At 44.8% G+C, this 12,561-nt stretch overlaps 1 protein-coding gene across 1 annotated transcript in view; it reads left to right on the top strand.

Moving 5' to 3' along the window:
* Positions 1-8,036, top strand: part of CCM2 (CCM2 scaffold protein) — a 128,891-nt gene extending 120,855 nt beyond the window's left edge. The window contains exons 8-10 of the mRNA XM_044676571.1: positions 968-1,100; positions 2,849-2,987; positions 7,118-8,036. Coding sequence (XP_044532506.1) covers positions 968-1,100; positions 2,849-2,987; positions 7,118-7,398 — 553 coding nt within the window. The 3' untranslated portion in view covers positions 7,399-8,036. The remainder of the gene's footprint in view (positions 1-967; positions 1,101-2,848; positions 2,988-7,117) is intronic.
* The last annotated feature ends 4,525 nt before the right edge of the window (positions 8,037-12,561 follow it).

Raw genomic sequence — 12,561 nt, 5'->3', positions numbered from 1 at the left:
TTGTTCTACACATTCAGGCAGTCACCAGCTCCATTGTTTTTATGTAAACAAAATCTATATTTATTCTCTCTTCTCAACTCACACTCCTACCACCCTAACTCAGACCTTCAATACCTCTCCTAACTGGTCTTATCTCTAGTCTTTCCCCATTCCAATCCATTCTTCAGTTTGATTCAACAAATATTTATTAATCATTCACTGTATGCAAGACACTGCTGACAAAAATAAAATAGGCCCTTTCCCCAAGGAGTTTGAAAACTATAGGGGGAAGAAGGAGATGCAGCATGTATACAAATCAGTATTATTCAAGATAAATTAAGAAGAGAGAATACCAACAACTAGGGCAATAAAGGAAGGCTTCATGGAGGAGATAACACCAGGACTGAACCTTAAAAGAAGACAAAAATTCTGAGAGGTAGAGGCAAGGAGGGAATATATTCAAGGTATGGGAAATACTTTTATGGACAGAGACAAAAGATGGGGGGTTAGAACACAAGTCTGGGCATTCATTGGTTCTACATCACCCCCAAAATAAAATCTTTTGCCTTTAGTTAAAGCTTGTCCCAGGGTGGCCACCATCTTGTTTTCACTCTTATCTTTCTTCACACAGTTTATGTTCCAGCCATGCTGGACAGCCAGCTCTCACCCAGCCTTACCTTTGCCCTCTTCTGCCTCAGCACATTCACATAAGCCAGCTCCCATGCTAGCAGTGAATGCCTGCCTATCTGCCTGCCTGTTGAGACCCTCTTCTTTCAAGAGCCAGTACAGTTTCTTACTTTACTCAGCAAACATAGCTTAGCATTTCTTATCTACCTGTGAGCTCCTCTGGGGCAGAAACTTTTTTCTTGTTTCTATCTAAAATTCCTGGCCCAGTGCTTGCGAAGGACTTTAATAAATGTTCATTGAGTTTTAACAAGCTCATTAAACTCCAAGCCCTGCTTACACACTTATATTCTTACTGTTTCAGCTTTTTGAAATTACCGGATGCAGGTGCCACCTCATCTTCTTCCTACACACAGCCATCTCCTCACATCAAAACAGTCAGCGAGAGTGAGCTGAGCACCACGGCCTCTGAACTCCTGCAGGATTACATGATGACGGTGTGCCTGTCCTTCTGCCCTGCCTCCTCCCTAAAGGGCCAGGGCAGCATTGCTAATGTTTAGTCACCCTGGGGTTCAGATAAAAATGCAAAGTAAACACTAGGCTTGCCCTCATCGGCCTTACGTGCAGAGACCCAGGGGCCAAGGTTTGGGGTGGGGGGCACTCCAAGCTTGGATATTAAGGGCCCAAGAACAGTGGCCATTCCCTTTCAGGACACTGAGCTTCCTCACAGAGGAACATTAGGGCCTCTTAGCATTGTTGGGCAATGGGTCATTGCCTCCTAGAGGAGCAGACCATTCCCATCTGGGTTCAGGGAGTAAGCTAGAAGAGAAGAGAGATAACTTGAAGGGTGGGGAAACAGAATTAATGAAAAGTAGGATAAATAAGAAAAAATCTTGCACAGAAGAGGGCTTTATTCTGAATCCCTCTACCCTACTATGACTGAAGCAGAGTCTTTGTCCTGTTTAATGTAGGGGTAAAAATAGTTACTGACTTAGGGCAAGTACCAAATCATGCCCCAGATTTTTCATCCATCTTATTACCAGATCAATGAGAAATTATGTGTAATGGTAGGTGGGGTAAGTAAGGTGGGGAGAAATGTAGGAGCTAGTTGCAATTTGGCATTTCAGTATTTATAACGCTTGTCTAGCAAATCCATCAGTCCATATTTGTTCAGGAAATTCTGTGGCCTTGTGGTGGATCCTCTATCTAAGGATTCAGAAGTCTGGCCTTCAAGAGCAGGGTGGATGGCTCGTCACCTCCCACCACTTCACTTCTCTCTTTCTTCAGCATTTTGTAAGAGCTAAGCTTGAAGGCTTTCATTATCCAAAGGCATGTAGGGCAGGCATCAAAAACAGGAGCTAAGGATATAAAATTATGTTTGTTTTGCTGTAAGGTTAAGGGGACATAGCTATGAAACACTGTGCTAGGGATATAATAATGATAGCCTGCTTACCCAACAATTTCTCCTCCCTATTCCATGTGTGACCTTGGCCAGCATCCTCCATGATTCTTCTGTAAAATGAAGGGGTTGGACCAGATGGCCAAATCTAGATCTATGATCCTATGATTCTGTGAACCAATTGCTGTTGGCAAATACCCCCAAACTCATTTCAGCTGACTTGAGTGCTGTCTCAATTTTCTTACTGACCTAAATGGTCATTCTAATTATTTCTACAAGGGCTAGGCAATTGTGGGATTAAGTGACTTGCCAGTCACATAGCTAGGAAATATCTGAGGCTAGATTTGAACCCAAGACTTCCCCATCTCCAGGCCTGGCTCTACCACTGAGCCACTTAGTGCCCCACCCACCCCTTTCACCTTTTTTTTTTTTTAACCTAACCTTCTGTCTAAGAATCAATACTAAGTATTGGTTCCATGGCATAGGAGCCCTGCAGTGACTCTTTGGGTACAGTTTCCAAATGGTTCAGTTATGAGATAAAGAAAAAAGGAAGAGAAATTAAAGTCATTCCTGATACATTCTGGGGCACTGGGCCACAGGTTCAGTATTTCCTCGGGTATAAAAAGTATTTAGGGATCTGAATAACATGCAACTTAAAGGTGCCTTTTCTCTGCTACATACCCACTTGGTATTTCCAGTCTTCTTGACTTACCCTAATTGTCACAGTGTTAGCAAGGCATTCCAGGGACATTTTGTTGGGTAACCATGGGTGAAGGTGTAAGGGAGGTGGTGTGTCTCTCTTTCACTAATTAATGGCCCCATGTTTTGATTGTGCTCTCTTGGCAGCTGAGAACCAAGCTGTCATCCCAAGAGATCCAGCAGTTTGCCATGTTACTGCATGAGTACCGAAATGGGGCCTCCATTCATGAGTTTTGCATCAACCTACGGCAACTTTATGGAGATAGTAGGAAGTTCCTGTTGCTAGGTGAGCTGGAAAGACTTTACATGTAGATTCAATAACAGAGTATGTGTGTCTGTTGTCCCATGGGCCTGCCTAGCTCTTTTTTTTTTTTTTTTTTTTTTTTTTTTTTTTTTAAACCCTTAACTTCTGTGTCTTGGCTCATAGGTGGAAGAGTGGTAAGGGTGGGCAATGGGGGTCAAGTGACTTGCCCAGGGTCACACAGCTGGGAAGTGTCTGAGGCCAGATTCGAACCTAGGACCTCCCGTCTCTAGGCCTGACTCTCAATCCACTGAGCTACCCAGCTGCCCCCATGCCTAGCTCTTTTCAAAGAGACAAAAAGTTTGCCATCAAGGGATGAGTTTTTCAGCCACAGCAACTTATGAATCAGTCTTCAGAGGCTGGAAAAAGAAGCTTCTCAGAGAGTGGGGAGATTGTGATCCTGTTTTAAAAGATTCCTCTCTGTTTGTCTCTTCTCCAGCCAGTCTTGGCTGTGATGGAATCAAATCACTTCTACAGGATAAGTGTCCCTGTAGGTAAGCCTGGGAAATGTGTAGAGCCTCTTTTGTGGGATGTTCTGTCTTTAGAATGGGTAAAAACAAAAGGGAACTAGATCATCTGAGCCATGTACTATCACCCAAAGGGAAGTTGTGAGGTCCTTTGTTAATTCTTATTCAAGCTGTCTTTTAGGTTATTCTTATTCTCTTAGAATATTGACATATAAGAATTTCCCTATAGCTTTTCCATGTCCTGGTCAGTCCTCCATGGACTTCCCAGTATGCCCTCCTCTCATACTTAGCCACCCATCTTTTAAAAATGATGTTGTACATTTATATAATACTTAACTTTCCAAAGGGCTTTCACACATATTCTTCTAGTCAGTCTGCACAACACCTGTATAAGGAACTCAGGGCAGATATTTAATAACCCCACTTTATACTTAAGGAAACAGATTCAGAGAATTTAGGGCATTTGCTAAAGGTCACTGAGCTTACCTTTTTTCTGAGGCTTGAAATCTGCATCTTAGAACTCTCAACCTGTGCTTTTTAGACTGATCGAGCTCAAGGAATATTATCAAGACATGCTTAGCTTCAGAGATGATTGCCTCCCCAGTTACCATTTTGGAGTTAAGTAACAATCAGATTGGGCCCATTATTTTTCGATATTTTTCAGCATTTAGAAATGATTGTCTTTCAGGGAATGAGGGATGCCCTGCTGATATGGAGCCTTAGGCTTAAGTCTCAGGACAGCCACTTATAACTTGACAACCTTGGGCAAGCCACTGAATCTGCTTCCTAACCTGTGAAAGGGAAATAATCTGGAATGACTTTGCAGAGGGACCCAGCAACTCCCTGCATGTCCAGTCCCAAGAACCTACCTTTTCTAAGCCAAGCCAGGTCTGTCACCAGAAGTTAGCCAGCCACTGGTGGTTGACTCCATCTCACGAAACAGACCACAAACTCCTGGAGGGGCTAGGATTTGCAGCCCATCCCCACAGCTCCATGGAATGTGGAAGTGTTATTGCCTGCTCGTCTGCCTACATCCATACAGAGAAGTGGACTTTGGGATGCAGAGTGAAGCACAGTCAATCATTAGGTTCACACTGGGTGTGAGGGAGGTGGCTCGGGGAGTCGAAGGAGAGGAGAAATACACCTGGAAATCAAGCCACGTGAGTGATTTGAGGTTTTCCAGGCCAGGGTAATCTAGCAGCCAACCATAAGCAAGCCTTGGAGATCTCCCTTGGCAGAGGATGGCTCCAGTCATTGAAGCAATCCACATAAGTTCTCTTATGCTTTGTGTCTTCAATCAGTTTTCTCCCAAATGTCAGAGAAGAGAAGGACAGTTCTTTCCCCCCACTTCTAGTCCAGCATTTTAATTGGTTCCAAGGCTACCCAGGCTATATCCTCCGTCAGACATTCAGGGCATTTCCAGGGATATGTACTGAAAAGTCTATCCTTCCAGTGCAGTAGGGTTGGATCTCTTTACTTTTAAGCCTTTTGTTTTTTTATCAAGATCATCACTGCTCCTCCCAGAACCCTTCTCTGACTACTTTGGCCCTTGGTAAGGATTCTATTTCAGATGTTCTATTTCCTCTTATGAGTCACTGAGATTCTGAGCTTTTCGAGGTTACGTCCCTTCTTCCCAAGTACTTAATACATGGCTGAACTTACAGTAGACATAAAAAAAATAACTCTAGAATTCCCAGGAATATCCAGGAAGGCTGAAGAGATACATCTAAACCTCATCTCTACAGAAAATGAAAAAATAGACCCTCCCAGGGAAATCAGCCCTCAGAAGTTATTTGGTAATGATGCAGGTTTCCCAGGAACAGAGCTGGACTAAGAAATCTGAATCTCAACACATAAGTGGGGCTGAAATAGGCTTTATTAGTCTTGACTTATTCATATGTTAAATGATAAACATATTAAGTACTCCTACTTAAGACAACCCTCCTCAGCCCATTTAAATTTTATTCACTTTTCAAATTTTGATTTTCACTCAACTATTCAGGAACCATCTACTGTTTACAGTAAGGTGAGCCTATAATCATTTCTCTGGTAGCCCTAATTACTTAGACATTGCTTAGGTTTATAAAGGTACCATTTTAACCATCAGAGGGAGCTCTTGGTCCCCTAATAGAATAGCAGTGCTGTGGAGATGCACCCCGAGCCCTAAAAAGAAGATATCTAAACAAGCCAAAACCTCATCTTTTCAGATTTTATGCCATCTTGCAAATTGGTGGAACACTTCACCAGTGTTAACACAGTGCAGCAGACCACCATGAAAAAGGGGTGATTGTCTCTAAGAATCTTTCTGGGTCCCTGCTCAATAAATTGTCTAGCAAGGGTCCCAGATGTTTTGTAGCCATCCATGGGTGTGTGCAGGCCCTTCCCTGATCCACTTCTGAGCAGCACATCCCAAACTCTGGGTTTGCGGGGAGATGGATGACAGAGCCAGGGGGTTCTTACCAGGATGTTACTAGGAATGGCTTGGTATAAACTGGACTTCTTGCTTGTTGAATGCAACTCTATAGTTAGCAATTGGTAGGGGCTCTGTGGCCACCAAGGCAGCCAGCTCCCTTCTTCCCCACCCAGAGTTTCACATCTTTGATAGAGACTACCACATCCTAGGCTAGTCAGGGAAAGGGCAGAGGGAAGGAAATACAGAGCAGCCCCAGAGAGGTGGAAGGGCTTAGAGGCAGCAGAGAATCAAGCTGGACCCTAAGGCTAATCACAGGCCAGTGGGGCCTTCATTTCTCAATCCATAAAATGAGAATCCATTTTATTCTATATTGCCTACTATATAAGGTACCTCTTCTATAAACCCAAAGAAAAAGCGCCTGTCTTAAAGGATCAGTAATGGAAGGGTTTGGGCTGTAGACCTTGGATCCTCTACCCAAGGGATCCTACCTCCATAGGCAGATATGGTAATCTAGGGGAAAACATGGTATACTAGAAAGTATACCTGTCTTGGCTAAAAGCATATATCTTGACTTCAAGTCAGAGACCAAGATCAAATCTCAGCTGCAGTAGTTAGTAGCTATATTATATGACTGGGGAAGGAAGACACTTCCCCCTCTGAGCCTCAGTTGCCATGTCTGTAAAATGAGGGGTAATAACACTTAGAACACCTTCTTCCCTGGGCTTTTATAAGGTAGGCTCTTGGTAAATCAGAAAGAATTATATGGATAGAAGTGGTAACTGTTGAGTTCTTTGGAGGGAAAGGTATTTGTGAATGCACAGACATCCTTAGGTATTACTACATTAAAGGAGACTTGGCTCTTTGACTTGCACCCATGTAGCCTGAATTTTGGCCTGATCTTCCCCTCTCTGGGCCTCAAATATCTACCAGAAGAGTGCTTTGGGCTAGATAACCTTCCAATTCTAAGTCCTATGAAATCTGCATTCCTGCAGAAGCCTGATTATCCCATCTTTGTTCCTCTTCTCCCCATAAGCCTCAAGCCTTAGGCAATGGATTTTTTTTTCCATTCCTGGTCTGATGCCCACATTCCTATTCCAGTGTTCATCCCTATCTGTGTGCATCTTTCTCTTACAGTGTGAGATACAGGATCGATGCTCTGGGATGGAAGTTCTCTGGCACCAGTGATTGTTATCCTTCTTCTTCTCCCCCATTTGATTCTGTCTATTCTCTGCCAGGTCTGAGGCCCTTCATCCCAGAAAAGGACAGTCAACATTTTGAGAACTTTCTGGAGACAATTGGAGTAAAGGATGGTCGGGGCATCATCACTGACAGCTTTGGAAGGTACCGGCGGGCAATGAGCACCACATCCAACTCGACCACCAACGGGAATGGGGCCGCAGGCAGCTCAGATGACCAGTCCGCACCATCAGAAGGGGACGAGTGGGACCGCATGATCTCTGATATCAGCAATGACATTGAGGCACTGGGCTGCAGCATGGACCAGGACTCTTCATGAGGAAGAAGCTTGGAGGAGGGGATGAGAAAGCTCTCAGATCTCCAAGGGGCCTTCCCCTCCTTATCCTGGTCCTTCCTCAGAAAAGGTTCTAGGGGACCAGCTGTCATGTTGAGCCCTTTGTTTCCTTCTTTAGTGGTGGGAAGCAGGTGGTGTCATTAGATAGCATGGGTGAGCTAGGACCCTTCTACTGTGAAGAAATGAATGTGTGGTAAGAGGAGGAGGGGTATTGGGTGCCAGGAATAGAGGAGAGCCTTGCAGTCATCCAAACTGTCCATGTTCCTTGCTCCTGGGTGGGAGTATGTCAGCCAAGGTATGGCAGAAGGATGGGAAAAGGAGCCACCTTGGTGAAGGAAGTGGTTTCCTTTAGTTCCCCTGGACAGTTTACAGTTTTGCACATGATGTTCCTGTTGTAACTCTCAGAGACCTTTTTTGGAAAATGAAGTTTATCACAATGTGAATAATTTAAATCTCTTGTTGTCAGACACATTTCTAGTCTAAATGAGGAGGTTGTGTGTACGGAGAGAAGTAGTTTTTAGGTGGTAGGCATGTCCCATTTTAAGTGGTTGCCCAGGGGTGCTGGAAAAGGCGGCTGGGCTATCTGGAGAATGGCACTCAGGAGTTTTTTTCTGCTGACTTCTGCCCCCTGTCAGCCCACAGCCCTAATAAGATTTTCTGGACCAGAGATAGGAGAGCACTGCTATCTCTGTCACTAAGCCTGTCCTGATTGCATTTATGTAAGCAAGACAAGCCAGAGTGGGGCCAGGAGTTGGGTGAGTTTGAGTTTGCTGGGTCATCTCCAGTGCCTTCTCCAGCATAGCAGCTCCCTGGGCACCTGGCTCCTCCCCAAGAATAGATGGGGGATGGGAGCAGGGGGGCAGGCACTCTCCTCTAAACCCAAAGGAAAATGGGAATTTCAATGCAAGGAGCTCTTTGCGACTGCCTCATTCTGGTTTTTCCTTCTTAGAACTTGGAGTGAGATAGCAGCAGTTCCATAGGATCAGGTGGTCAGGAATTTTCTGGGGGACAAGAAATAGTAATAAGTGGAAGACCAAATCATGTTCAATTAAGTGGGAGGCTTTACCTTTGCATGAGATATATAATATGATGTACATGTAGTGTAAATATGCTCTTATAAATACACTTATTTTTTTAATCCATATGCCATACTGATACTGGCTTGGGAAGCCAGCCTTCCCAGGGTGGTGGGACTTGCTGTCCTCTTGGCATAATAGCCTATTCCTTAATTTATACTAGGGTTATATTTTTTACTCCTTTTTAGATCAAGCTTCCCAAGAGTTTGCTAAGGGACGGTCACAGCTCTCTTCATTCTGGGGGAAAGCTGTTAGTGTGTAGCAATCTTCCCTGACTTTCCCAGAAAGGTTCAGTCTAGGCTCTCATTCTCATTCCTCGCCCTTGTCTCACTACATTCCTTCTTCATCTGTCTCCTTCTCCTACTTTTGTTCCTGTTTATGTTTGCTCTTGCCTTGGCCTCCCTCCCTCCTACCCCCATCTCTCTCTCTTTTACATATGCATATGTTCTCATGTGTTACTAAGCAGGTTACTGAGTACCAAGGAGGGCAGTCACATTGCATTGACTTGGCCAGCCAGCTGGGTGACTTTTATGTGTGTCGGTTAACTAGGAAAGAGTTTTTATGAACACTTTTTCTCATTGCTGTATCTGCTTAAATAGGAAATGTATTTCTGACCTTAGCACAGTCCAACACCCAATCCCTAGCTCAAATCTTTACCTTTTGAATTAGCATCCTTGGACATAGGACCATAGATTTAGAGCTGGAAGGGAGCTTAAAGGTCAGCTAGTCCACTTCTCATTTGTAAAATGAGGCATTAAAGGACCCAAGAAGTGTTATCTAGTTAGTAAGTAGCTCGAGACTAAATTCAAACCCTGGTCTCCTGACTCCAAATCCAGTATTATTACCACTTCACTACCCCACCTCCCTCCATGGACCTCAGTGTATCCTGGGTTCTCAGATAGACCAAAGGAAAACTGGCCCCTGATGAGGTTCATTCCCCTTAGGGGGTCACCATGCCAGGGACTGAGTCTCAGAAGCTAAGCCAGGGTAGTCAATATGGATGTATTTTTTCATTTCTACTCCTTCCTCTTTCTGGAAGTCAGGGCAGGTTTAATGAGTACATGCTAACTCATTCTCCTCCTTACCTCCTCTCATAGACCTGCCTTCCTTCCCAGCTTCCTTTCTCTGGGCCCTCTCAATGGTAGAGCTAGTCTCAACCACTTCTTCTTTCACCATGAACTTCAGCTTCTGCCACAATGGAAAGCAGCTCTGCCCATCATCTCAGTCCCTGTGGTAGTTCTCAGGTAAATTTCACCCAGAGGGCAGATTAATATGAGACTTAAATTGAAAGTTCTACCTTGGTGGGGGCTGCACATTTCAACCCCAGTTCATCTATGCATCCCCACTGACTTCTATCTCCCAGAAGCTGTGGCTGGCTAGTTATCAGTTCAGTGGTACCTCTGGCACTGATCCCAAAACTACCTCCACAGGGAAAAGTGGTAATGGTACCCAGAGTTTAGGAAAGGGGTCAACCTTGGAAAGTGAGAAAAGTGAGAGGGAGGAGAGAGAAGGAATCATCATCAAATCCATTGAACTGCCTAATCTTTCTGGAAATGTCTAGGACTCAGCCCTCTCTAGGTCAGATAGAAACACCCTAACCACCATTACTCAGGTTCATCCTTGCCTGAGCTGCAGAGTTTTAAAATCCCAAAGCCCTTCCCCTAGTTGGGGAGGAAGGCTAAAGAGTAGCAACAAGCACCCCAAAAGGCTCTCTCTATACTTGTGCTCTAAAGAGATGCCAGCATGGTGGCCTGGGATGGAGTTGGGAGGCAATTACATTGCCTTTTCTATCCTTTTCTGTATCGTACTCCCAAAGGCTTTGTGGGGGTAGGGGAGGGCAATTCCCAGGAATTTGGGCATTTGATTCTGTTCTTTACAATTGCCAGAGGGGACCAATGCCAGGAGCCCCTAATTGACTGAAAGTGATCAGTTGTTTCTGTTATACAGAATAATGGGCTTCGAAGACAGTCTAGTCCCTTCCTTCTGCCCAGAACGACAAGGCTAACGGCTCTTACCGCAGAGATGAGCTTAACCTTAATTAACCACAGATATGCAATGCTCTTCTATGACACTGAAATACAGATGTAATTGGGGGAATGTGGGACAGTAACCTGAGCATTTGGGGGGGATGAAGGCAGGCAGGAAGGTAGGGGCAGAGAATTTTGGAGATCCTGCTCCCCACAAAGGTTTGACATAAAGCTGAAAACTCTGTCCCTCCTTCTTTCAGCAAAATATGAAAAGCCGTTGACATAATGAATAAATTAGAGCATGCTGTTCACTTTACAGTGGATTCCTCTACTAGCAAGCTTCCCTGGTGCATTTAAGATAAGATTTAATTCACAGAAATTGGATTTACACACTAAGTTTATAGCACCTAGCATCGTGCTGGTCACATGTTAGATGCTTGATAAATATTTATGGGTTACTTGATGACTTGGAGTCATCAACTCATTGATGGTGTATAATGAGGGCTGCCATATTCCTGGTGGCTCCTCTCCAAAACCCCAGCTTGACAGGGGCTTCCCCAGAACTTTGGCCATTAGAATTGTTAGTGCCTTTGATGTCACCGCACTGGAATTAGTGTACCCTCAGCTGACAAAGCTCAGGCCATGACAGGTTGGGGATGAATTTCCAGAATCGACTTCAGGGACTTGCCTGTTGGACCTGTAGCCATTTTCCTGTACGCTGAGCGATGTGACTCAACAAGAGTATTTTTGTATCAGTGGCCATGAATTGTTGGGTCACTGGAAACAAAGTTCTCTGGGTACTGGGCTATTTGAATAATTGTCTTCCTCTCTCCCCACTGCCATGTCCTTCCCTGGCCCAGCCTTGTCCAGGACTTGGTCAGTTTGTGAAACTGAAATTTGTCCCCAGTGCTATGCCTGGGGAGTGAAGGGGGTGGGAGGGAGGGTGGGGATTGGATGGGAGAGATGCCTTTATTTTTTATATGGTCTCTAGATTTATATACAAAGGTAATTTGCCCTATGGGCTTCTGGGAATGGGGACAATTCAGGGCCCTCAAGTTTGAAAGCACTTCAGTCTCCCCCAGGTGGGCTTCATGTTGGTGGGGCTGAGAGGTCTTTGGCCCCTGACACAGTCACCTGAGCCATTACTAATGTCCTCAAGCTTTTGTGTGGGGTGTGGGAGGTGGGGGCAGCTGTATGTATGACAAGATGTTCCTCACCTCATTTGTACGCGGTTTTGTATGTATGCTTTCTGTATGGAGTATTTGTTACAGGTAAATATATTCCAGCACCCAAAGTAGCCCTGCTTCTTTTCCTAAAGCCCCACACCGCCATTGTCATCCTCACAGTGGCCACTGATTTAGAGCTGGAATGGCCCTCGGGAGCCAAATGGTCCAAGGTCAAAGGAGACAGCTGAGGGCCCAGTGCCGTTTGAACCGGGTCATCCTGTCTCCAAAGCCAGAGTTCTTTTTACAGTGCCACACTTCTCCAGAGGTCACCACTTTAGGAACATGCCCACAAAGAAGGTCATGTTGGTAAAAACCCTTAGCATAGTTCCTGGCCCAGGAGGATCCATATGGCTTACTGATACAGGGTAGCGACAAACACAACAATATACTCCCCTTAGACTTTGTACTCTTCAGAGATGACAACATGGCTGTACCTTAGGTACTTAATAAATGTTCCTTTTTCCTCCCCCTGCCTGCCACTCTTCCAAGGCTTAGCTATAGCTCAAATCTGGTTAGTCCAGTTAGGATCCTGAATTAGACTTGGTCAAGGGGAGCAAAAAAGGCTCAGCAGAGCCTAAGGGGCCATCGGATCATAATTTAGTGCTCTGAGAAACATGGGGAAACACTCAGAGTTGGAAGAAGGACTTTAGAAACCTTTAGTCCAATCTACGTATAAACATGAAAGAACTTCTTCTAAAACATGCCCCCCCAAGCACGTTCTCCCAGCCTTTATTTCAGGTCCTCCCATGAGAGAGAAATACTCTTTCCCAAGGCAAGCCTATTCTCTTCTTGAATAACTATTAGGACAGTTTTCCTTACATCTAATCTGTACTTGTCTTTTTGCAACTTCCACCCATGTCTGACCTTTGGGGCCAAGAA

The sequence above is a fragment of the Gracilinanus agilis genome, chromosome 1 (assembly GCF_016433145.1).
Source record: "Gracilinanus agilis isolate LMUSP501 chromosome 1, AgileGrace, whole genome shotgun sequence".
Classification (NCBI taxonomy): domain Eukaryota; kingdom Metazoa; phylum Chordata; class Mammalia; order Didelphimorphia; family Didelphidae; genus Gracilinanus; species Gracilinanus agilis.
Note: the sequence above shows the minus strand (reverse complement) of the source record. Positions and strands in the feature narration are given on the sequence as shown.